General features: G+C 43.5%; 1 protein-coding gene across 1 annotated transcript in view; it reads left to right on the forward strand.

Annotated features, from left to right (window-relative positions):
• Positions 1–21,914, forward strand: part of LOC130475387 (inter-alpha-trypsin inhibitor heavy chain H4-like) — a 37,991-nt gene continuing 16,077 nt past the window's right edge. The window contains exons 1-14 of the mRNA XM_056847157.1: positions 1–75; positions 3,025–3,185; positions 4,339–4,443; positions 6,564–6,726; positions 6,828–6,938; positions 7,042–7,170; positions 8,612–8,728; positions 9,742–9,910; positions 11,254–11,379; positions 13,484–13,665; positions 13,799–13,981; positions 15,440–15,579; positions 17,289–17,434; positions 20,077–20,103. Of these exons, the coding sequence (XP_056703135.1) occupies positions 1–75; positions 3,025–3,185; positions 4,339–4,443; positions 6,564–6,726; positions 6,828–6,938; positions 7,042–7,170; positions 8,612–8,728; positions 9,742–9,910; positions 11,254–11,379; positions 13,484–13,665; positions 13,799–13,981; positions 15,440–15,579; positions 17,289–17,434; positions 20,077–20,103 (1,834 nt within the window). The remainder of the gene's footprint in view (positions 76–3,024; positions 3,186–4,338; positions 4,444–6,563; positions 6,727–6,827; positions 6,939–7,041; positions 7,171–8,611; positions 8,729–9,741; positions 9,911–11,253; positions 11,380–13,483; positions 13,666–13,798; positions 13,982–15,439; positions 15,580–17,288; positions 17,435–20,076; positions 20,104–21,914) is intronic.

Below are 21,914 nucleotides of genomic sequence, written 5' to 3' on the forward strand. Positions count from 1 at the left end.
ATGGAAAGGCAGATTTTTGCTGTGTGGCTGATCTTTTCTTCACAGATAGTACTAGCAGATCCTGTTGGACACCAGGTATTTGTGGCCTTTGCTGGGTGCCTAATTTTTCATGAATATGGGAGCAGTATGTATAGCAATATTTGGATGTTAAATATCTTATTTTGTGAGGTAGGATGGCTAAGAAAGTGATCCCAAGCAGGTCTATTCAGGATAAAATGGCCCTTACTCCTAGGAAAGTATGGTTAGGATGGCACTGTAAGCTATTCCATACTGATTTACAATAGGTTCAAGACATGAAGTATGTGTATTATAGGTGTCAGAATGTGTCATTTTATAAGAACTGAAAAATTTATTGAGGAGCTGCTATGTGACTGAATTCTTGAGCTACAAATCCTAAATTAGTTTTTGTAACAGTTGTGAAAAAATAATGTATGGGCAAAATCAGAGCTGGCATCAGTATCACTCTGAGGTGGGACAGCTGCCAGGGCCCAGGGTTTCTGGAAGGGCTCACCGCTACAGATCCCCCCCCAACCAAATGCTGCCAGGGAAGAACCTGCAGGTGGTATACAATGGTGGCACTTTGGGTGGGCCCAGAGGTGGTGTTCCTGTCTGCACACATCACCAAGCATCATTGGGGAAATGACATACCGTCAGTGAGAAGGGTCATGAACAGGCCAGTGAAGGAAGGACACACGGGCGGTTGGGAATGTGGTGGGTGGGAAGGAAGGCATGAGTGGGGGTCCTGGTCATTCTCTGCCCACCTCTACCTCTGCCCCAACCTGGAATTGGCCCTGGAAAATATTTATTTTCCCCTAAATAGTTTTAGTTGGCAGTGAAGCTAGGCCTGAAGCCCAAAGGTGATATCTGTAGTGGATTTGGGCAACACCAAAAATTATCTTATCTTGTGACAGAAATGAATGCATAGAGTTGCCACTAAAGAAGGGAAATTAATTATTCATTTATATAAAAGGAAACAAAAACAAATAAATGTAATCTGAAATATATTTAGGTGCAATATACTGCTGCCTCTACCTTATGTTGATCATTTTTAAAACATCTCTGTGTCAAGAACGTGTACTGTCTGTTATAATATCCTATTACTATTATTAAAGCTCATAGTTTTAACGAATTAGTTCTGATAAATATCTGTTGAGGTACTAGGAGCCTACCCCACACCCAAAGCAGCCAACACCCCCATTCCCCTAAAAGAGTGAGATTAAGCAATGGATAGTCCAGGGTCACTGTTTAGGCAAGAAGAGGACACCACCCACACAGGATGTTTGCCCTGCTATGTAGCTAGAAACTTTCTTACAACATTTGGGGCATACAAAGGGCATTCTGCATGGAGTTGCTGCTGCAGTTCTGCTTTTTAACTACACCCCCCTTAACCTCACACACTGCATTGGTTACCAGTCATTGCTGTGTTGGTGTCCAGCCAGCTTCCCCCCCCCCATTTTTTTAGGCCTCCTTTGTGTCAATGTTTCTGAAAGGAATGCATCTGAACTGTATTTGGTGGGGGGGAGTCTATACAGCTTGCTACACTTTTAAGGGTCATGCCCACGTGCAACCACTTGCCCACCTCCTTTTCCCCCTGAGCTGCTGCCATTTTCCCTGGCTGTGCCCACCATTTATTATAAAAGCCTTGCCATCATGTTGATATGCTGCTATAGCAGATGACCATAAATTGAGGAAGGGGAGGGTTCATGAGGGAGTGTGTATCTTACAATGGAATGGTATGCCAAGCTATTAAATATCATTTTTTTCTCTTTAATGGGCTGGCTGTGTAACTGTTTAGGAAAGTCACCTATTATCTGACTGCTAGTGGACACTCTAGGTTACAGGGGTATTAGTGAGTTACCAGACAGAGGGGGATGGGTTCCATGCTTGTCTCACTCTTTCACTAACACACCAACAGTTCCCAATTCTCTGGGAGACCAGGGACCCCCAGAATGGCTGGAATCAGGGGAGGAGAGTAAGATAGGATCACTGGTGGTGGCTACTGGGACACTGACTTTCAGCCCAAGGGGCTTGGGGAGAAGGGTTCCCTGTAGCCAGGCTTCAGGAGCTCAGAAGGCAAGAGAGGATGGAGAGTGCATGAGTGGAAGAGAAACATGGAGATGGGTCTGCCTCCCCCATCCTGCTATAATGGGGGTCTCAGTAAGCTTGCACAGATTTGCTTGTTTTTTTTTGGGGGGGGGTGTTTAAAATGCAGCCTCAAATCTAGAAAAGGTAGAAGAACACCACCTTACATTATCCTGCTACTAGGCTGATATATTACATATGCAAAAGGGGGGAGTGTTGCATCACCACCTCACCACTGAAGAAAGGGATCACAGGTTGGCAGGTCTCCAGCTATACTAGGAGACCTGCCACTAGCAACCCCCATCCTTTGTCACTGCTCAGTAGGACGGAGGTGAAAAAATGCAGAAAAAATTGCCATCGTGTTGTCGGTGTGATGTCATTTCTTGGGTGAACCTGGAACTGATATCATGCTATTCTAGGATTCAGCAGAAATTCTATGGTGGAATTGCTGTTGAATCCTAAAATGATGTAACATCACTTCCCGTTTCATCCCAGAAATGACATCCTGCCATTAAGTGACAGTTCCCCCCCATGTCCCCCCCTCCAGTCTCCTGCTGGTGCCAGCCACTGGCTGGCAACCCACAATAACGTTATCCTTTACTGGAGCATGTGCAGTGGAAAATCTAACACACACAATTAAAAAAAGCAGAGGAAAGCAGCCACCAGGAAGCACACTGGTGGGAGTGCTTCAGCTGAAAGCACGTCAGCAACAGAGAAAATGCTGAATTGTGTTTTCATGCAGAAATGCCCAAACATTTAAAAAAGTGAGAAGGAGAGAGATTTTACCATTTCTTCATTTCAGCTTTTAAAAGAAAAATTTGACTTTGTCGTGACACTGGGCTCTTGTATCTCAGGTACATTGTTGAAACTGATGATCAAGCCACTAGATGCACTGTAACATAACCTGAACCATGAACAGAATCTTTACCGCCCTTTCCCTAGAATGCCATTGAAATCTACAGCCTGCACGTGGACAGCAAAGTTACTTCACGATTCGCACACACAGTCATCACCAGCAGAGTTGCCAACAGAGCGAATGTATCCAAGGAGGCCCTTTTCGAAGTGGAGCTACCCAAGACGGCCTTCATTACAAACTTCAGCATGTAAACTCATCTCTTGGGCTTCTTAAAAACCTCTGAGTTTAGGCAGCAGACTTTAAGACCACCTGCTGCTACCACCGTTTCCAGCACCTACTCTGCTCCACAGCTGCCGTATCCAAACAGCAGAGCTGGTCACTGCTTCTTTCTGGCATCTGCAGTTGCTGTAGTTTCTACAGCTCCTCCACATTGCTGGGGGTGCTGATAATCAGTACAACCTCATTGATCTGTGCAGTGCAGCCTTCCGCTCACTCTTAGGGTTGCCAACCTCCAGGTGGAGGCTGGAGATCTCCCACTATTACATCTGATCTCCGGTGACAGAGATCAGTTCCCCTGGAGATAGGGTTGCCAATTGCACGGTGGTGGCAGGTAAACTACTGCCCATCCACCGGGCTGCCCGCCGGCCAGCTGAGGGCTGGCGGGCACTGCAGGCATGCATATGGGTAGTGCGGGCACGGCGAACTCGCTCGTGTGGATGCAAAAGTAAACCCAAAAGTGACGTGGACGCTCTAGCAATCTTGGCCAAAACTCTATGGAAACCATTGATTGCTAGAGCGTCCCCGTCACTTCTGGGTTAAACCGGAAGTGACGTGGGCGCATTGCGCATGGGCGCACCATGACAGGTGCATGCACACATCACACACTAAGGCCACGGCTCCGCAAAGCTCCTGCCGGTGGAGCAGCGGGGCCTGGCAAGCCTACCTGGAGAAAATGGCCACTTTGGAAGGTGGCATTGTACCTCATGGAAGACCCTCTCCTCACCAAACCCTGCCCTCCTCAGGCCCCACCCCCAAAACTCCAGGTATTTTCCAAACCAGAGCTGGCAAGCCTACTCATCCTCCTGTTTGTGCCATGGCAGCAGAAAGCTTGATGAGGAGAATAACTTGGGCCTACATAGTAGCCTAGCATCTGCCATATTAGCTGAGCTGTGTGATGTGCCCTCTCTCAACAGCTTGCTCCTCAGATCTCCTGCCTCCTTCCTCCAGAGGGGCCAGGGGCAGAACATTTTCCCTTCCCAGAGAAACAAGCAGGGAAACCAGCTTCTTTCCCTTTCTGCTAATGTCTTTAAAGCCTGATATGACCATATTTTCCTTGTCTGCCTAAAGGCAACAAGCCCCTCCCCAAGTTGTTTTCACTGTTCATGATATTTGTTTTGAAGGACCATCGATGGAAAAACTTACCCTGGAACAATAAAGGAAAAGAAAGCTGCACAAATCCAGTACAATGCTGCTGTTTCACGAGGGCAAAGTGCTGGATTGGTCCGGTAAGCTGCAAAACCTTTTCTAGCTCTTTTGGTTTACATTTATTTCCCCCATAGGTTCAGCCACACTTAATCCAGTCTTTTCATATTCCATAACTTGTTTAATAAACTGAAGCAATTATAGAATAAAAAGCCAATGAGATCGAATGAATAACACAACTATACCAAAAAGAAGTCAAAAACTTCAAAGTGCAGATCTGGTCCAAGGTTTTTGATGAAATCAGTGTTAGATCTTGACTGCATCCTCTGAACCTAGCGTTGCCAGACCCCTACCAGGGGCGGAGGATCACCCGCTTTGGGCCCCCTCTCCCTGGCACCATTCAGTCAGCCAGTGGGGATATTACCAGGCACAAAATGAGGCCTAGGCATCACTTCTGTAAATGATGTCATCACATCGCTGGCAATGTGGGAGGTGCTCTGGTATTTGGGCAAAACTGCTCAATGGCAAAAACTGCTTCTACCATAGAGTTTTTGCTCAAATACCAGAATGTCTCCCTCATTGTCGGCGACATGATGATGTCACTTCTGGAAATGACATCAACATGCTGATGATGTCAATGCCTAGGCCTCAGTTTGCGCCTGGTAAGACCCCACCCACCCCTCCTCTGCCGGTTGCCAGGGGGTACCTGGCAACTCTACCTGAACCTGGAATGGATGTAATAGCAAGGAATATAAATAAGTAAAATGGAACTATGGTGATTTTGTGTGGCTCCTCTAAAAGTGCCAGAAGTAGATTTGCAGACCCTTGAATATCTAACAGCCCATTCCTGAGCCGAAAGGATGAAAGTCCGTAGGAGGCCAGGAAGGGGCCGCGCTGGCATTTGGGCCATCGGTGCCCATGCCACTTATACTGCCTGGGGGCCCCAGACGCCATCATTAGGGCAGTGCCATGGTGGCACCGCCTAGGGATGCCAGCACAGCCTTGTGCCGGTGTCAGGATGGCACACTTATGTGAGCTGTCCTCCTGGAGGCGTTCCCGCACCAGGCCAGGGGAGGAGCCGCCTTTAGGTGGCCTTCTAAGCTCTTTGGCCAGAGAACGCCCCCTTTGCCCTTACCTGGAGATATGCTACCTTTTGAGGTGGCATATCCCCGTGCAACCCAATGGAGCAGTTGCATGGGTTTTCCAGGTAAGGGCAAGGTTTCAACTTCGGCGGGGGGCAAAACCTCCTTTGGAGGCAGCACGGCTGCACTGCCTCCAGTCACCGGCGCAGCCCTCCCCCTCAGGAATGGGCTGCCTGACAGGTGCTGTCAGAGGAAAAAATGAGGATCTAGAGTACAGGACTTTCCCACCACTGCACATGATTTCCTTCTAATGGCAGATCAAATAACCACACACAGAAACATACACATTATTTTTCATATACATTTTGTGGTACAGACAGAACCCCAAAGAAGTTATGGATTGGCCTGACTTTTTCATATTGTCCCACACTTCTGGTAAGCTGTTTTTAAAAATACAACTTTGTATTTGAAGTGACTGGAAATAGCCTAAAAAGGAGAGTTGAAAATCAGGAGTGAAGTTTTTTATGAAGAAAAAAAGAGAGTTGTGGGCTTAGCCCTTCGACTGGAAAAAATCTGGCAAGCTGCTCACCTAATTTTCTTTACTTTGGGATGCTCAGTTTCTATTCTCCTTGCAAAATTGCCATATGAATGTGAATCACTGTACAACTGCTATGCTTCTGCCTCTTGAGGGGGCATAACAAATCAGTGTGGTACATGAGGAAAAACCATACAATGATTATCTGGGTAACTAACAGGGTTGCCATCTTCAAGGGGGGTGGGCTGGAGTTTCCCAGAAGTACAAGTAACCTTCTGATTACAGAGATGAGTTCCCCTGAATGAAAAGGCAATTTCAGAGGGTAGATAGTAAGGAATCACACCTCCACTGACCACCCTCCTCTCCCAAAACCATGCTCCCTGGGCTCTTCCTTTAAATCTCCAGGAATTTCCCAAGCTGGAGTTGACAACCCTAATTTAGACTACGTCCTCAAAACCTTTAAGCAACCTTTTGGCCCAGAATAATGTACAGACTTGTGAAAATGCAAATGTTGAAGATGCATTTGAAGTTGATCTGCTAAATCATTATATAAATAAGGCCTATATGATATTTTTCTTATTTCCAGATCAACTGGAAGGAAACTAGAACAGTTTCATGTTTCGGTCAATGTTGCAGCAGGTGGGAAAGTTACCTTTGAGTTGATCTATGAGGAGTTACTGAAACGAAAGTTGGGAAAGTATGAGCTGCTGTTTAAGGTCAAGCCCAAGCAGCTTGTGAAACACTTCCAGGTCAGTTCTTGGCAGATGCTTCCGTCACCAATGGGAAGTCCCTTCTGGCACCATGTGGCAACCGAAGGATATCCCTCATGTTGTTTTTTTCTTCACTTCAGATTGACACCCACATCTTTGAACCCCAAGGCATAAGTTCCCTGGAAACTGACAGCACCTTTCTAACTAATGAACTGAGCGATGCCCTCACAAAGGTGCAGGGGGAGACCAAGGTACAAAACATGGACCAAAATTTTTGCAAACTGCCTTGAAACAGAAGTGGTGGTCTTTTGTGTAAGCTTGACTGAGGCTTTTGCTTCTCTGATTAATTTTCAGGCTCACATCTCCTTTAAACCAACATTAGCTCAACAAAGAAAAAGTCCTGAGCTGGAAGAAACTCTGCTAGATGGAGATTTTCTCATTCGTTATGATGTTCAAAGGAGTGTCACTGCAGGAGATATACAGGTAAGAACAATTCCAGAGTGATGACCATCTTTTAGCTAAGCACAGAAAGGGGGCATTTTAGACTCTTTCATGCAGTGACTTCAAATGTTCTGAGAATACTAAAAGGACTAGCCAGCTAGAGAAAACTGGCTTTTGTTTGTTTGGCAAATGATAGAGCTGCATAATTCTCTCACAGAGATTTTTTTAAATTGACAGTTCATTTGCCTAGATCTTCAGTGGGTGGGACATAGGCTGAGGAGGATTAGAATACTGAGTAAGCCCTGCAGTTTACCTGGCATACCTCAGTACCACCCATTTCATCCCATGTACTGGTAGGTCCACACAGGCAACATACACACCAGCACAATGTTAGTGGGACCCCACATAAATCCACATTACACAGGCCATGGCTCAGTGGTAGAGCATCTGCTTGGCATGCAGAAGATCCCAGGGTCAGTCTCCAGCATCTCTATTTAAAGCAGGTATGGGGAACCTCAGGCCCGGGGGGCCGTATGTGGCCCTCGATGACATTTTTTGTGGCCCTCGGGAGCTCTGGGGCCATGCCGCGGAGGCGGGGCGCAGGGCGGCCCTCCCCAAGGGTGTTCCTGGGGCCAAGGCTTATAGCTGCGCTGCGGCGCCCTTTGGACCTCCTCTCGCCGACTGTCAGCTGTTGAGCAGCGAGAGGTAGGGGGAAGAGGCTGGCAGCTCCCGGCGGCAGAGCATGCATGCAGGAGCTGATCGGGCTTCGGGGGGGGGGGGGCTTCCTTTCTCTCCCTCTCTTTCTCCCTCTTTTTCTGTTTCTTTCTTTGTCTCCCTCCTTCCTTTTTTCTTTCCCTTCATCCTTTTCTTTCTTTCTCCCTCTCTCTCCATTTCTGTCTCCCTCCCTCCCTTTTCTTCTTTCTCTGTTTTCCTTCCTCCCTTGCCGATCGACTGTGGGCTGCGCCCCCCTGGCACCTCGTTTGCTCGGGCCCACCGCTGGCTGCCCTCCCGCCTGGGAGGGGGGGAGCAGGGGCACCCTGCAGGCCTTCTCTGTGTGGCCTCCCCTGGGGTTGCCAACCTCCTGGTGGTGGCTGGAGACCTGGCAACCCTAGCCTCTCCCCCCCACCAGGAGATCTACACCTGGTATGGCCCCTGAATGATGTCATAAATGCACAAATGGCCCTTGGCAGGAAAAAGGTTCCCCACCCCTGATTTAAAAGAAGCAGGCAGTAGGTGATCTGAAACATCTCTGCCTGAGACCCTGGAGAGCGATACTGACCTTAATAGATGAACAGTCTAACTCTGTATAAGGCAGCTTCATGGATTCATATCTCAATTATGCCAGCATAGCAGTTTACCAGCAGGCTTTAAGACTGTGCCCTGAATTATATAACATAGATTATTTCATTTTAGTTATTGTATCCACCATTGTGTTGAAATATGTACCTGTGGACCATAAACAATGCCACTTTTTTTGTTTCAGATTGTTAATGGATATTTTGTGCATTATTTTGCACCCAGTGAAATACCCGTATTTCCCAAAAATATTGTTTTTGTCATAGATATTAGTGGATCTATGATTGGCAAGAAAATTCAGCAGGTAATTTTTCTAAATTTTCTGGAATTCATTCATTGTATTCTTGCCATTGCTTAGTTAAAAAGAGTTGAGTGCAGCTTAAATCCACAGAGAGCTACAGTATCTTTTTAGGGTCATTTTAATTACTATTATTGATTAAAAGGCCGTCATGGGTTATAAGGAGGAGGCAAAATCTTTGATATTATAACTCCACCTGCCCAGCCCACTTCCTTGTTTTTTGGGGCATGGCAGGATGGCCATGAAGAACCAGGATTCCATTTATTTATTATTTAAATCATTGATATCCTGCCTTTCCTTGTGGCTCAAGGTTTTCTCCACCCCTGTAACCCTGGTACTGGGAGAACCATCTGAATGCGGACAATAGACACAACAGTACACTGCCTGAATTGCTGCACTATCTCTTTGTTAAATTTGCCTGAGCAGAAATCCTCATGTTTCCACCTCTATGTGTACAGTAAATGTCACATCTTTATTCCGTTAGTCATTTGCTGGAGGTGAGAATATGCTTATCGTAGGATGGGGGTTAACATAATATGTCATTTTTTCATGGACGTCACAATGGACATTTCAAGATGGACAAAAGCTAATTATATCACAATGAAATCTGATAGTACTCAGGGTGGCACAAAAAAAATCAGTATTTTTCAGATTCAAGTATATTAGACCTGAAAATGTTTGAGATTTCCAAAAAAATATCAAATCTCCATACCAGTATGGTGTTTTTTTTGGGGGGGGGTTCTTTTGGGAATCAGCTCCATTATACTCCATGGGGAATCTTTCCGGGGCTGTGGGTCCCTGTTTTTTAAGGCAGAGGCATCAAATTTGCAGCATAGTTGTGGTGACTCTCTTTACAAGAATCCCCAAGTTTGGTAAAGATTGAGTCAGGGTGTCCAATTTTATGGGCCCCCATTTTTTTTCCATTTGGAGGCCAATAAAACTTTCTGATTGTACACCCCTAGAATGTATGCTTGGATATTATGTGCTTGAATATTTTGTAATATTCATTTCTTTTACAGACCAAAGAGGCCCTACAAAAAATTCTGGAAGACCTTAATCCTGATGACCATTTTAATTTAATAATCTTTAGTTCAATGGTCGCTCAATGGAAGCCATCTTTGTTGCCAGCTACAGAAGAGAATGTGGAGCTGGCTAAAGAATATGTTGGTGCCATTAGAGCTCAAGGAGGTAAAACTTAATGATGCTTCAAATTTCACAGCAAACCTGTTCAGCAATTGAGCATTTCCCGTTTCACACTCATGATCAGACTGTGAGTCAATCAAGCATAAGTCAGCTTGCACTGAGCAACTCATACAATTATTGAACAAGTTTGCAGGTGCATGTTGGAAAGAAGCTGAATCTCAGGGGATTAAGTTATCAGCTCTGAGCTGTGTTCTAATCTACTGCCCTCTCAGAAAAATAGCCATACACTGAAGTTGGAGATCCAAAGCAATTAGGAATTAGCTTCTGCTCTCCCATAATGTCTCTTCCTTCTCTCCTAGCTGAGGAGGCAGGGGTACAGAAGCAATGCTTTTGATCTCCCCATTCAAAAACAAAAGAGATGGCTTTGGCTGCACAGAAAAGGAGAAAAACTAACAGCTTGGGATGAGGAGAAAAGAAGCCATCTGATCTCCTCCTTTTCTTGACAGCTCATTCTGACAGCCTGGATGGTGAAAAGAAATGGGAAATCAGCTGGGCTTTTGATCACAGCCATCACCACCCCACTAAATTTGCTGCATGTCAGAAAGTTTCCAGGATGGAAGATCAGAATAACTTGAGTTCCAGGTTTCACCCTTGTGATCAGCTGGGGGTCAGCTCCAGATTCTGCTCCCCCAAACAAACCTTGCTTGGTGCAGAATAACATTTCCCCAACAGGAGATCCCCCAGCTGATCCCTCATCTAATGGGCCTTCTGCTGCTTGAGGGAAGGGGAGAGAGCACTTCAGGAACTTTTCAAATGCTAATCAGGAGGGCAGATAAAAACCGTTGCCGCTTATATTGTCAGAATGTAGTCACAGCACTGTGATGTTGCCCTGACACACACCCTTACACACAAATCTCAATTTTGTTGGTGTGAGCAATGACAGCAAAGCAATTCACTGAAAATGCAGAGGAGGGGGACACCAACAAGATGTACCTTCCCTTCCAGACACATGGAAAACACCATCCCAATAACACCAGGCTGGGAAGGATATTTTTTTTCTGATTTGATAAAAGTGGAGTTCTTAGCAGAAACCAGGCTGTTCACAATTTGTGCAGGAATGGAGGATGACATCATGTGGAAACATTCAAAAAATGTGCATGCCTGGAGTTGCTGAAATGGAGCAAAATGTCCACATGGAATCAGCCCTGGTTTACACTCTCTTTGTTTTGCTTCTATGTATGGCTGGAATGCACTACCTGCTGACAGGTTTTATGTCCACTTTCCCCCATGTATTTGAAGTCTCCTCACTTGAAAGATTCCAAAGGAATGAAACCAGTCCTGTGGTCTGTGATATCAAATTTATCATCCTATCTTTCTTTCTGTTATAGCAACAGATATCAATAGTGCTGTCCTGACTGCAATACACGCACTGGACAAGGACACCATTGCTGAGTTACTACCGCAGCAAAGCATTTCAATGATAATTTTGCTGACAGATGGTCAACCCACTACTGGTAGGTCAGCAACATCAAGGCAACACAGTGTGTGGGGGGGTATTTAAATTTGTTATGCTTTTTATCATAATTACAAGTGGGAACCCTCAAGAACTTGTGGGAGGCATCTCATTTCCCACTCCCACACGATGTCCTCTTTCCTTTTCCTGAAAGTCCCCATAGACTCTCTTCTTTTCCTGTTTCCTTCTTTCCTTAGTTGCCAGCTCCAAGTTGGCAAATTCCAGGAGATTTGGGAGTGGAGCCATGGGAGGGAAGTGTCCTCAGTGGAGTATAATGTCATAGAGTCCACCCTCCAAAGCAGGCATTGTCTCCAGAGGAACTGATCGCTTTCATCTGAAGAGTCATTGTAATTCTGAGTTATCTCCAGCCACCCATGGAGGAAATGTTTGCTTTGGAGGGTGGAGTCTATGGCATTATACCCTTCTGAGTCCATGAGGGTGGAGTCTATGGCATTATACCCTCTTCAGGGACCAGGGATCACCCCCCCTGCACAATTTCCAGATATTTCCTAATCTGGAATTTGCAACCTATCTCCTTCCCACCCAACAGCCTACCTACCTTTATCTGTCCCTTTGTCTTAAGCTCCCCACCCCACAGCAGTCTCTACCTATGAAAACTGTAGCCCTGTTGTGTGGTGCTAGCCATGTGACCAGGTCCACTTGCATAGTAGGGAACCCTCCGGGACTAGTGGGGTGGCACTTCACTTTCCCCTATATCCTGCTCCCCACACTATTTCCTCTTTCCCTCCTGGCAACCCCAATGTACTCTCCCCTTTCCCTGCTTCATTCTCTCCATCTCAGCCATTCACCAACCTATTTTTTTCTGCCTTCCACCTTCAGCTATATTTATTATTTATTTTCTTCATTTATACCCCACCTTTCTCCACAGTAGAGACCAAAGCAGTTTACATTAATCTCTTTTCCTTTTTTTCTGCACAATAACTCTGTCAGGTAGGTTAGGCTGAAAGTATGTGGCTGTTCCAAATTTGCCCAGTGAGCTTCCACAGCAAGATGGAGATTCTAACCTGGGTCCCTCAGAGCCTACTCTGAAGCTCTAACTGCTACATCACAGTGGCTTTCATAGGGTGGCTGCTGTTGAACAGTAGCAAGCAGTCAGGCCTAGTTGAATCATGCAACTCAGGTGGTATCAAATCACCCAAATGTCATTTCCAGGCCTAGTGTTTCCAACCTCTAGGTGGAACTTGGAGATCCCCTGGAATACCACTGAATTTCAGACAGCAGAGATCCGTCCCCCTGGATAAAATGCTTTTTTAAATATCTCAAATAGTTGGAATTTATCCTATCAACAGTTTTATATTTTTGGATATACTGCTAGATGTTTGGAATATATGGTACTAGTACCACTAGTTCTCTCTTCAGCTTGAAGATCATTCACAGCAGAGACACTTGAAGAAAGAAGCATGGGAAAACAAGAGAAAAATCATATTGTACTCGGGTTTATAGGAGCCCCGTGGCGCAGAGTGTTAAGCTGCAGTACTGCAGTCAAAAGCTCTGCTCACATCCTGAGTTCGATCCCGACGAAAGTCGGTTTCAGGTAGCCAGCTCAAGGTCAACTCAGCCTTCCATCCTTCCGAGGTCGGTAAAATGAGTAGCCAGCTTGCTGGGGGTAAAGGGAAGATGACTGTGGAAGGCACTGGCAAACCACCCCACAATCAAAGTCTGCCTAGAAAACGTCGGGATGTGACGTCTCCCCATGGGTCATGAATGACCTGGTGCTTGCACAGGGGACCTTTACCTTTACCTTTTTACTCGGGTTTATGAGCTAATTTGGTTTGAAAGCAATAGCAAATGAACAGCTAAATATCTTGCCACTGTGACAAGCACCATTTTGGAGGCTGAGATCAGTAGCTAGCAGACCAAAGTAATAAGGATCAATTGACCTTTTCTGACATCTAAGGAGCCCCATGGCGTAGAGTGGTAAGCTATATTACTGCAGTCAAAGCTCTGCTCATTTCAAATTTCAGCTGGTATTTGTACTATCATTAATACATGTATTATCTGTAAACTTCTCCATTCAAAAATCCAGCAAATTGAATCCAGTACTTAATGTACTCAACAACATGTCTGCCTTTTTTGTTTGACAGGTGTTACAGATGTTCGTAACATTCAAGAAAACATAAAGCATACTAATAATGAGAAGTACTTCCTCTACTGTCTTGGCTTTGGCTTTGATGTCAGCTACACATTCTTGGAGAAGATGGCCTTAGACAATGGAGGAGTTGCTCGGCGTATATATGAGGATGCAGATGCAGCTCTACAGCTCCAGGTAGGGCCGTATGTCTATCAATTCACATCTCAAGATAAACCCATCTGGGTATATTAAGGTCTGTCTGTAGTTGTCTAGCATGACTGGTAAATCAGGTTTAATGCTGTAGTAACTTCTCTCTGTTTGATTGAAGAACTTTTATCATGAGGTAGCTACTCCCATCCTTAAGGAGATTGAAATGAACTATCTTGACAAAGCAGTACAGGAACTCACTCAGAATAACTTCAAGTTGCTCTTTGATGGCTCCGAGATTGTAGTCGCTGGGAAAATTGACAATGAACTTGATGTTTTCCCTGTAGAAATTAAAGCTCAAACAGTAAGTATTTAAGAAAGTATGGCTTCTTTTGCATGAAGTGCAGCCAATCGTAGAATAATGACTATTAATTCATCTCACTTCTGATTTGGATTAGGCTTTTAAAATAACAATTGTGCTTCTGCTTTGGAAAATTTTTTAAATACTTAGGAGTGTTGAAGACAATATGCAAATATTTACTAATAAAATCTTGTGCGCTAATAAAATTTCACTGGCATGTGAACTTTGTTGCAAAGTATGTTGCAGACATATGAGGTACTGAAAACCAATTCTTCTATTAGATTGAATATTCTGTTGGAAGGAAAATTATTATAATGTGTAGTTTGCCGAAAAATCAGCTGAAGGTCAGTTGTGGTCTAAAATGTTGGAGAAGAGCAATTTCTTTCCTTAAAATTTATTTATTCATGTGTTCTTTTTCAATTTTTTACAGTTATTATTTACATGAAGAACTCATACAGCAATATGCTTTGAACCATGGTCTACTGGCATTCTAAACATTTCCCACACAAGAAATTCAGCATCCTAGCTTGTGGGGCAGATGTTTAGAATGTAAGCTTACAATGCTCGATTGCTTCCATAAATGTTGTAGTTGGGTTGTATGAAGCTTGTTTGTTTACATGTTACTTTCATATGAAAGTTTACAATCGTGGTTAATTTGTCCTAGGAAGTTCCCTCAAAAAAGGCCCAGGTATCATCAGAACAATGCTTACTAAACTCCTGTCAGAACGGCCAAGTTCAAAAAAAGCACAGAAAGGCGATCTAAAGATTTGTTGTTGGACAGAAGGTTTCTGGCCTGGAAGCCAGTGTTCCATATAACAATGGGATGGATAGGGAGAAAAAAATAATTAGACTGCAGAAAAGGATGGTTTCATAAGAAAATTCCTAGAGAAAAATGAAGGAGTCCTGCTAGAGATGAAATTTGGAGGCTCAAGTGAATCAGTGTCCTTATCAGAGGCCACACTGGAAACAGCTTGAAAGGGGCTATCTAGTTAGGACTATAAGAATATTTTAAACTTGAAATCTCATAGTTAAGGACTACTAGTGTGGCTCAAGATAACTGTCTGGGCTGAGTTCTTTACAGGGTTTTTAAAATTGCCTTAATGCTTTATTTGAAAAGGAGTTTTTGTGTTCCTCTGTGTAAAAACCTGTTGTCTCCACTTTCATCATATAGGTGAGGTTTTGTTTATTTGAATCCAGCTCAGTGCTTTGGTTACTTCACCCCTGCACTTACTTCCCCAACATCATGTGAACCATTCATAAGAGAAATAAAGATAGTTTGCTGAACTCCAGTTTTCACTGGAATGTATGATAAGCCTTTTGGTTCTATTATGAATCCAGAAAATAGATGAGTATGGCATACAGCAAATCCCTTTAAGATTTGTTTGTGTATAAAAATACATGAAAGAATATATACTCCTTTTATTCAGATTGCAAATAACTCAAACTTTCCCCTCTTCTTAGCAAACGAGCGACTTGACTCTTGAAGAACGAGTAAATGTAACAGAAAAAGGAAAAGTATTTCAGGATCAGAAATACATTTTTGGAAATTTCATCGAGAGATTATGGGCTTACTTAACTATTCAGCAACTGCTAGAAAAATCGTAAGCTTTGAAGATTTTGCTAAATTGTAACCTAATAATAAAATGCATTGAAGACTTTGTTCAATAAACAAAGAGGGACTTACAGGTGATCCCAAACATGCAAAAGGCACATAGCAAACCTCAGTTATAACAATGTTCTTTCTAAATGCTTCACGTGTCCCCATGTCTTAAGCTCCCTGCATGTGGAATATTTACTCATCTCACTGATGCACTAGCTTTCAAAGTGTAGAAAATCCGCTTTCCTTGTTTCATTATTTTTTTTCTTAATAAACATAGTTGCTGCATTCCTTTAACAACAGAGCAGGGCTGTACAATGTGTTGTGTAGTAGAAGATGGAGACATTAATGTAAAATGCTAATGTTGCGCTGGCCTTCTATGGGCTGGTTCAGAAACCTTTTCCAAGACAAGTTAGAAATTATTACTATACAAAAAAGATTTAAAACAAAGGTCTCTTCAAAATAATTTTGAAGAGGTTACATAGTTTATATATTATCTGACAACATCAGGTCAATCTCTTAGTACGTGGTTGTTCTGTAATGGAAATTAACTGTGTAGATTGACCAATCCCACAGTGTCTGTTGTCTTTGCGGTAGCAGTTATCCGTTATGTTGTTGGCTGCATTGAAAAGTATCTGAAGTATTTGAAGTTCTTTTGGAAACCTTACATAACAACCACTGAGTAATTAATGTCACATTATAATAATTATTATCCCTGCTAATCCCTCCCCCTGGTGATCAGGATTTATAATAATAATGAGTTTCATACAGTTCATTCCTGAGCCTTGTAGTGACCGGGGATAGCATAGCCGAGGCGCCTCGTGGTGCTTCCAAAGAGGTTTCCCGGCTGCTGCAAGGCTTAAAAAAGCTTTTAAAAAAGATTTTAAAAGCAAATGGGGCATTTTTCCTCATAAGAAACAGCGATGCTGTGCCAGCAACGTTATTGTTCAAGGGGGCGTTCCCAGGCTGGAGGGGCTTTGGAAGCTGACTACTGTCAGCTCCGCCCCAGGAACATATGGCATGTGGCAATATAATTCATGAACCCACACACAATATATTGTATCTGAGCGCCTTATACTTTTTAGAGATAAAAATTAACATGTTATGTAGCCCTAAAGCAGACTGAAGTATACTGTATGTGTTGGAAATTAGGCTCATGGACTAAAGACACATTGCTGTTACATCATCCTACTGCATCTGTATAAACAAACAATTTAACCCTTTACTGTCTGACAGAAATGAAACTCGCTATGTATTCCCAACAGTATGCTTCTTTAAAGAATAGTAGTTACCTTTCTTTTTAAACTGCTGTACTGTCTCATTTCATTATGTAGTTTCAGAAGAAGGTGGGCCACAACTGCAAATCTAATCAAATAATGAAACAAAAAAAATCACACAACCCTCCCGTTACTGACTTTCTTAATATGTTCTTTCAAGCCAGTACCACCTTGGTTTTCATTTTGCTTTACAATCTGTTTCATTGGTGGGGAGTAGAAACACCTATCATGTAATCCCAGGGTGTCTGTTGTGGAAGGGAAGGGGATTGTAAGCCGGCTTGAGTCTCCCTTAAGTGGTAGAGAAAGTCGGCATATAAAAACCAACTCTTCTTCTTCTTCTTCTAATCTGGAGATGCGAAGGAAAACATTCAACATGTTTTGTTTCTCTGAGCCCCTGTAGAAATAGACAGTGCTGATTTCCCCCTCCCTGCTTTAGTGTTTCAGCTGAAGGGGAACAGCAGAAAAGCCTGGAAGGCCAAGCTTTGGAACTCTCCTTGAAGTTCAGCTTTGTCACCCCCCTCACCTCCATGGTGGTTACCAAGCCTGATGCTGAAGAAGTGGCAAATAAACCTACAGAAGCAGGTAAATTAGCACACATGTTTCAATGCCAAATGTAAGCAATATATTTATTTATTTTTCATATTTGTAGTCCACCCTTCCCAGCAAGCCTGCTCAAGGCAGATAACATCATTTTTAAAAACTTTACAAACATCATTTTTAAAAACTTTACAAACATATAATAACAATAAAGCCCTGACCTGGATGGCCCAGGCTAGCCTGATCTCGTCAGATCTCAGAAGCTAAGCAGGGTCAGCCCTGGTTAGTATTTGGATGGGAGACCACCAAGGAATACCAGGGTTGCTGTGCAGAGGAAGGCACTGGCAAACCACCTCTGTTAGTCTCTTGCCATGAAAACCCCAAAAAGGGGTCGCCATAAGTCGGCTGCGACTTGACAGTACTTTACACATACACAAACAATAACATTAAAACTGTCAATAAAATCAAACCTTAAAACAATAATCAAAGAGGGTGTATAAATCCCTCTACTGCAAGAGCCCAAACAGGCAGCTGCCCCTCAACCAAACCATTTCAGTACATGAAGGGGGGAGGGTGTATTTTATATATACCCATTTTCTCTATAATTTTGTTCAATTAGTAACACTAGAATAATAGAATTATTGGAAGGCAGGGGATATAATGGTTGAAGAGAAATTGTCATTTCCCTTTGATGACTAATGGTCTGTGATGTGGATCCTCCACAAAATGTAACACTTGCATAACTAGTACACTATCTTATTATTACATGAGGGTGGAACCATGGCTCAATGGCAAGCATCTGCTTTGTCTACAAAAGGTCCCAGGTTCAGTCCCTAGCATCTTGAGTTTAACGGATTAGGCAGTAAGTGATGGGGAGGGGCCGTGGCTCAGTGGTAAAGCATCTGCGTGGCATGCAGAAGGTACCAGGTTCAATCCCCAGCATTGCCTGTTAAAGGGACTAAGCGAGCAGGTGATGTGAAAGACCTCTCTGCCTGAGACTCTGGAGAGCCACTCCCGGTCTGAGTAGACAATACTGACTTCAATGGACCGAGGGTCTGATTCAGTATAAGGCAGCTTCATGTGATGAAAAGTAACTCTCCCTGAGACTTTGGAAAACTACTGTCAGTCAGGGTTGAAGATACTGACCTGAATAGATAAGAAGAGCCCTTCTGGATTAGACCAGTGGTCCATCTTGTCCAACTTCCTGTCTCACACAGTGAGCAGCCAGTTCCTTTGGCGTCCAACAACAGGACATAGAGGCTGAGGCCTTCCCCTGATGTTTCCTCCTGGCACTGGGATTCAAAGGTTTTCTGCTTCTGTAAGTGGAAGCTCCTTTTAGGCCAAAAACGCATGGTCCCTTAATCCACTTTATTCCCCATTTCAGCCAGGATTAAATTTACCCGGTGTTATAGCAGAATTATGGGTCAAGGATTAGAATAAAGGAGACCCAAACCAGATTTCTGTTGAATCAGCTTTTACTGAAAGCAGCTGCTGTCTCATCTTGGGTTTAAAATCATCCAGAACAGCTGAGCACTTATTACAAGTGTGCCAAGAGTTTTATAGGTTCATTATAAATTCAAAAATACATCACACATACATTATACTGTTGATTGGTCATGCAAATCTTTTACAGTTAATTGGTGAATTATAAGACATTACTGATCCTAATTGGTTTTAATCATACAGACATTTGATTGGTACCGGTAAATCATAAAGCAGACATAACATGATTGGTCAAGTCATTTTTGTCTAAGGCCCATTGTTCTGCACCTGCTGTTCTTATCATAATTATACTCCCTTCTATTTCCCAGTGCCGGTTTTAGCTTTAGTAACATTTTCCTGCAGTTTCACCATGGAGAGCTGAATAACAACTTTCTTTACCTCTATTGTTGTCTGTCTTCTGTGTATTATTCTCTTCTGTCTAAATTTGTCCTCCTGGGCCTCTCTCTCTGGAATTTAATAATTATTATTTATTTTTGAGGCCTAGAGGCTGTCTCACCGGGCTGGGGGGGGGAAACTACACATTACCTTGAATGAGCAGGGACGAAACTGTGTGCAAATCGATCCATGTAAACAGAAAATCATGGCTAGTAGTCACTGATAGACCCATCCTTCATGAATCTATCCCCTTTTAAAGCTGTCTGCCTGTGGCCATCACTACATCCTCTAGCAGAGAATTCCACATTTTAATCACTCTATGTGTAAAAAGGGTATTTCCTTTTGTGCTTCTGCCCATCAGCTTCATTGGATGCCCTCAAGTTCTAGTATTTGGGGAATGGGAGAAAAAGTTCTCTTTGTCATCTCTCTACACCCAATGCATAATTTTATAAACCTCCATCATAGATTTCATTATCTCAAATTAACCATAATATAGTAATTGTAACTTTTAATTATTAGGTATTATTTATAATAATAAAAAATGGATTAGATCAATGAATAACCTTTAAACATCCCCATTTGAAATTCATTTTCGCAGTAAGCCCTCCACGCCTCCCATTCACCCATAAATTGTACATTGTCTTTTTGGTTTATCAATGCCGTAAATTTAGCCATTTCCATCAGGTTTAAACAAACATTTTGACCAAGGGTTTCAACAAAGAGAAATTTACATTTTCCCCAGTTAACGTTTGTCTAGACCACTACTTTTATGGACTGTGATGTTCATTCTGTTGTTATTCTTTGTCTAGATAATGAGAATTTCAAGAATGATAGAGGTATGTAATCAACTTGACTAATTTACTGTTACAGTTATTTATTCTTCAGCTGTAAGAAAATTAGTCTAAAAAACAGATTTTCTTACAGGAGGTGTGCTTGTTCCTGCAATTTCAGCATATGTGGATAATGACCCCTTAAGATTTTATACCATCAAAGGAGCGTTTCCTTCCATTCCTGGCATAGGTATTATTTTAATTTCTTTATCTCACAAAGGGATTACAGTATCTTGCATTTGTTTATTAGTTTTTCTTAAAAAAAAAAAGAAAATTGTCATTCAGGCCTATGCAATTTTGGGGGTCTCTGCCCTGCAGGGGGAGGGGGCAGGCCAATGGAGCTTCCTCAGCCTCAGACCAGTCCAAGGGAGAGTCTGAGCTGTCCTCTCCCTCAGATGCAGCCGGGCCTGCTGCCTTCCTTCCTAGCTGTTAGTCCTCTCTGGCCTTATGTCTCCTCCAGGCCAGAGAGGCCCCACCTTTGCTCCATCCCCATTCCTCCCTGTGGAAGTCCATAAAAGGATTGGGAGGCCTGTGCCTCTTGCCGGCACATGGACACTAGCCTGACGGCTTGCACCCGCCCCGCCTGCGCCCTCCCAACAATCAGCTGTTCAGTGGGGCAGGGCTCTTCCTCTGGCATTGTTCGAGCTAGGGCCGGGCCTGAAAGCTTTGCCCATGCCGCAGCTGCGGGAGTGCTGGCTCTTCCTCCCCGCCCCCGGAGGCTCCTGGAGGGGAAGAAGGAGTTTCAGCCGATCGGTCTTCCCCGCCTTCCCTGTCTTCATTCCCGGCTACTCTCCCTTTCTCTGGGCAGGTGAATGGTTTTGGGGCTGGAGGACCTGGGAGGTTGAGGCGAGGGCCTGTCTTGGGACATATTTGCTTTCTGTCCTAATATGTATTCATGAAGGTGAATCATAATGAAAAGCTAAGAATAACACTATCAGTGAAACAGCAATGATAGTAATTCACAGCAGTGATATTTAAAGAGAGCTCTTTAAACTGCACAATTGCACAATAAATTGTAAAATTTAAAAAATCCTAAAAAAGTAAAACACATAGGTCCTAGATGAGGGGAAGGTCAAGCACCCAAGGTTCAAATAACCAGGATGGACTTTCCCTGGTGCCTAAAAGATGACAAGAATGATGTCAAGAGAATATTTTTCAGGAAGGAGTTCGATAAACAGATCACAGCTACAGTAAAGACCCTCTCGGTGGCCTTTTGCATCTTGCCTCTCAAACAATAGTTTTGGCTCACACACACACACAACATTGTGCAATTGTATACTTTCTACTACAAGGGTTTTCCTCTGCATCACAATGCTTTTACTCAGAACTGCTTTGGTAAATCTGTAATGACCATACTCAAAATCCACATCTGAGCTGTTTTCCTTCCCTATCCCCTCATGGCTGTGATTGCCCTGCCCTACCACAGATGAGATTTTTGCAACTTTTTATAACTGGTTGCTACATCAGTATAGTGTTGAAACACTACATTGATATCAGCTACTATCTATTTTTTTAAAGGGGTAGTGGAACACAGAGGTAGTGGAACAAAATTGCAAGGGTAGTAGAACCCAGAGACCCCTGCCTTGTAGATGCTCCGTTGCCCTGAGAATGCCTCCACCCATGAGGAAGCAGTTCTAATAGATACACATCTAACTTTTCAATGCATCATTAATGATTTTCTCATCTGAGAAATAGTTTCAGAGGGTAGTCATATTGGTCTGCCATAGAACAGCTAGATTCAAGTCCAGTAGCACCTTAGAGACCAACATGATTTCAGGGTATAAGCTTTCAGGAGTCTGACAAAGGGAGCTTTGACT

The sequence above is a fragment of the Euleptes europaea genome, chromosome 1 (assembly GCF_029931775.1).
Source record: "Euleptes europaea isolate rEulEur1 chromosome 1, rEulEur1.hap1, whole genome shotgun sequence".
NCBI lineage: Eukaryota > Metazoa > Chordata > Lepidosauria > Squamata > Sphaerodactylidae > Euleptes > Euleptes europaea.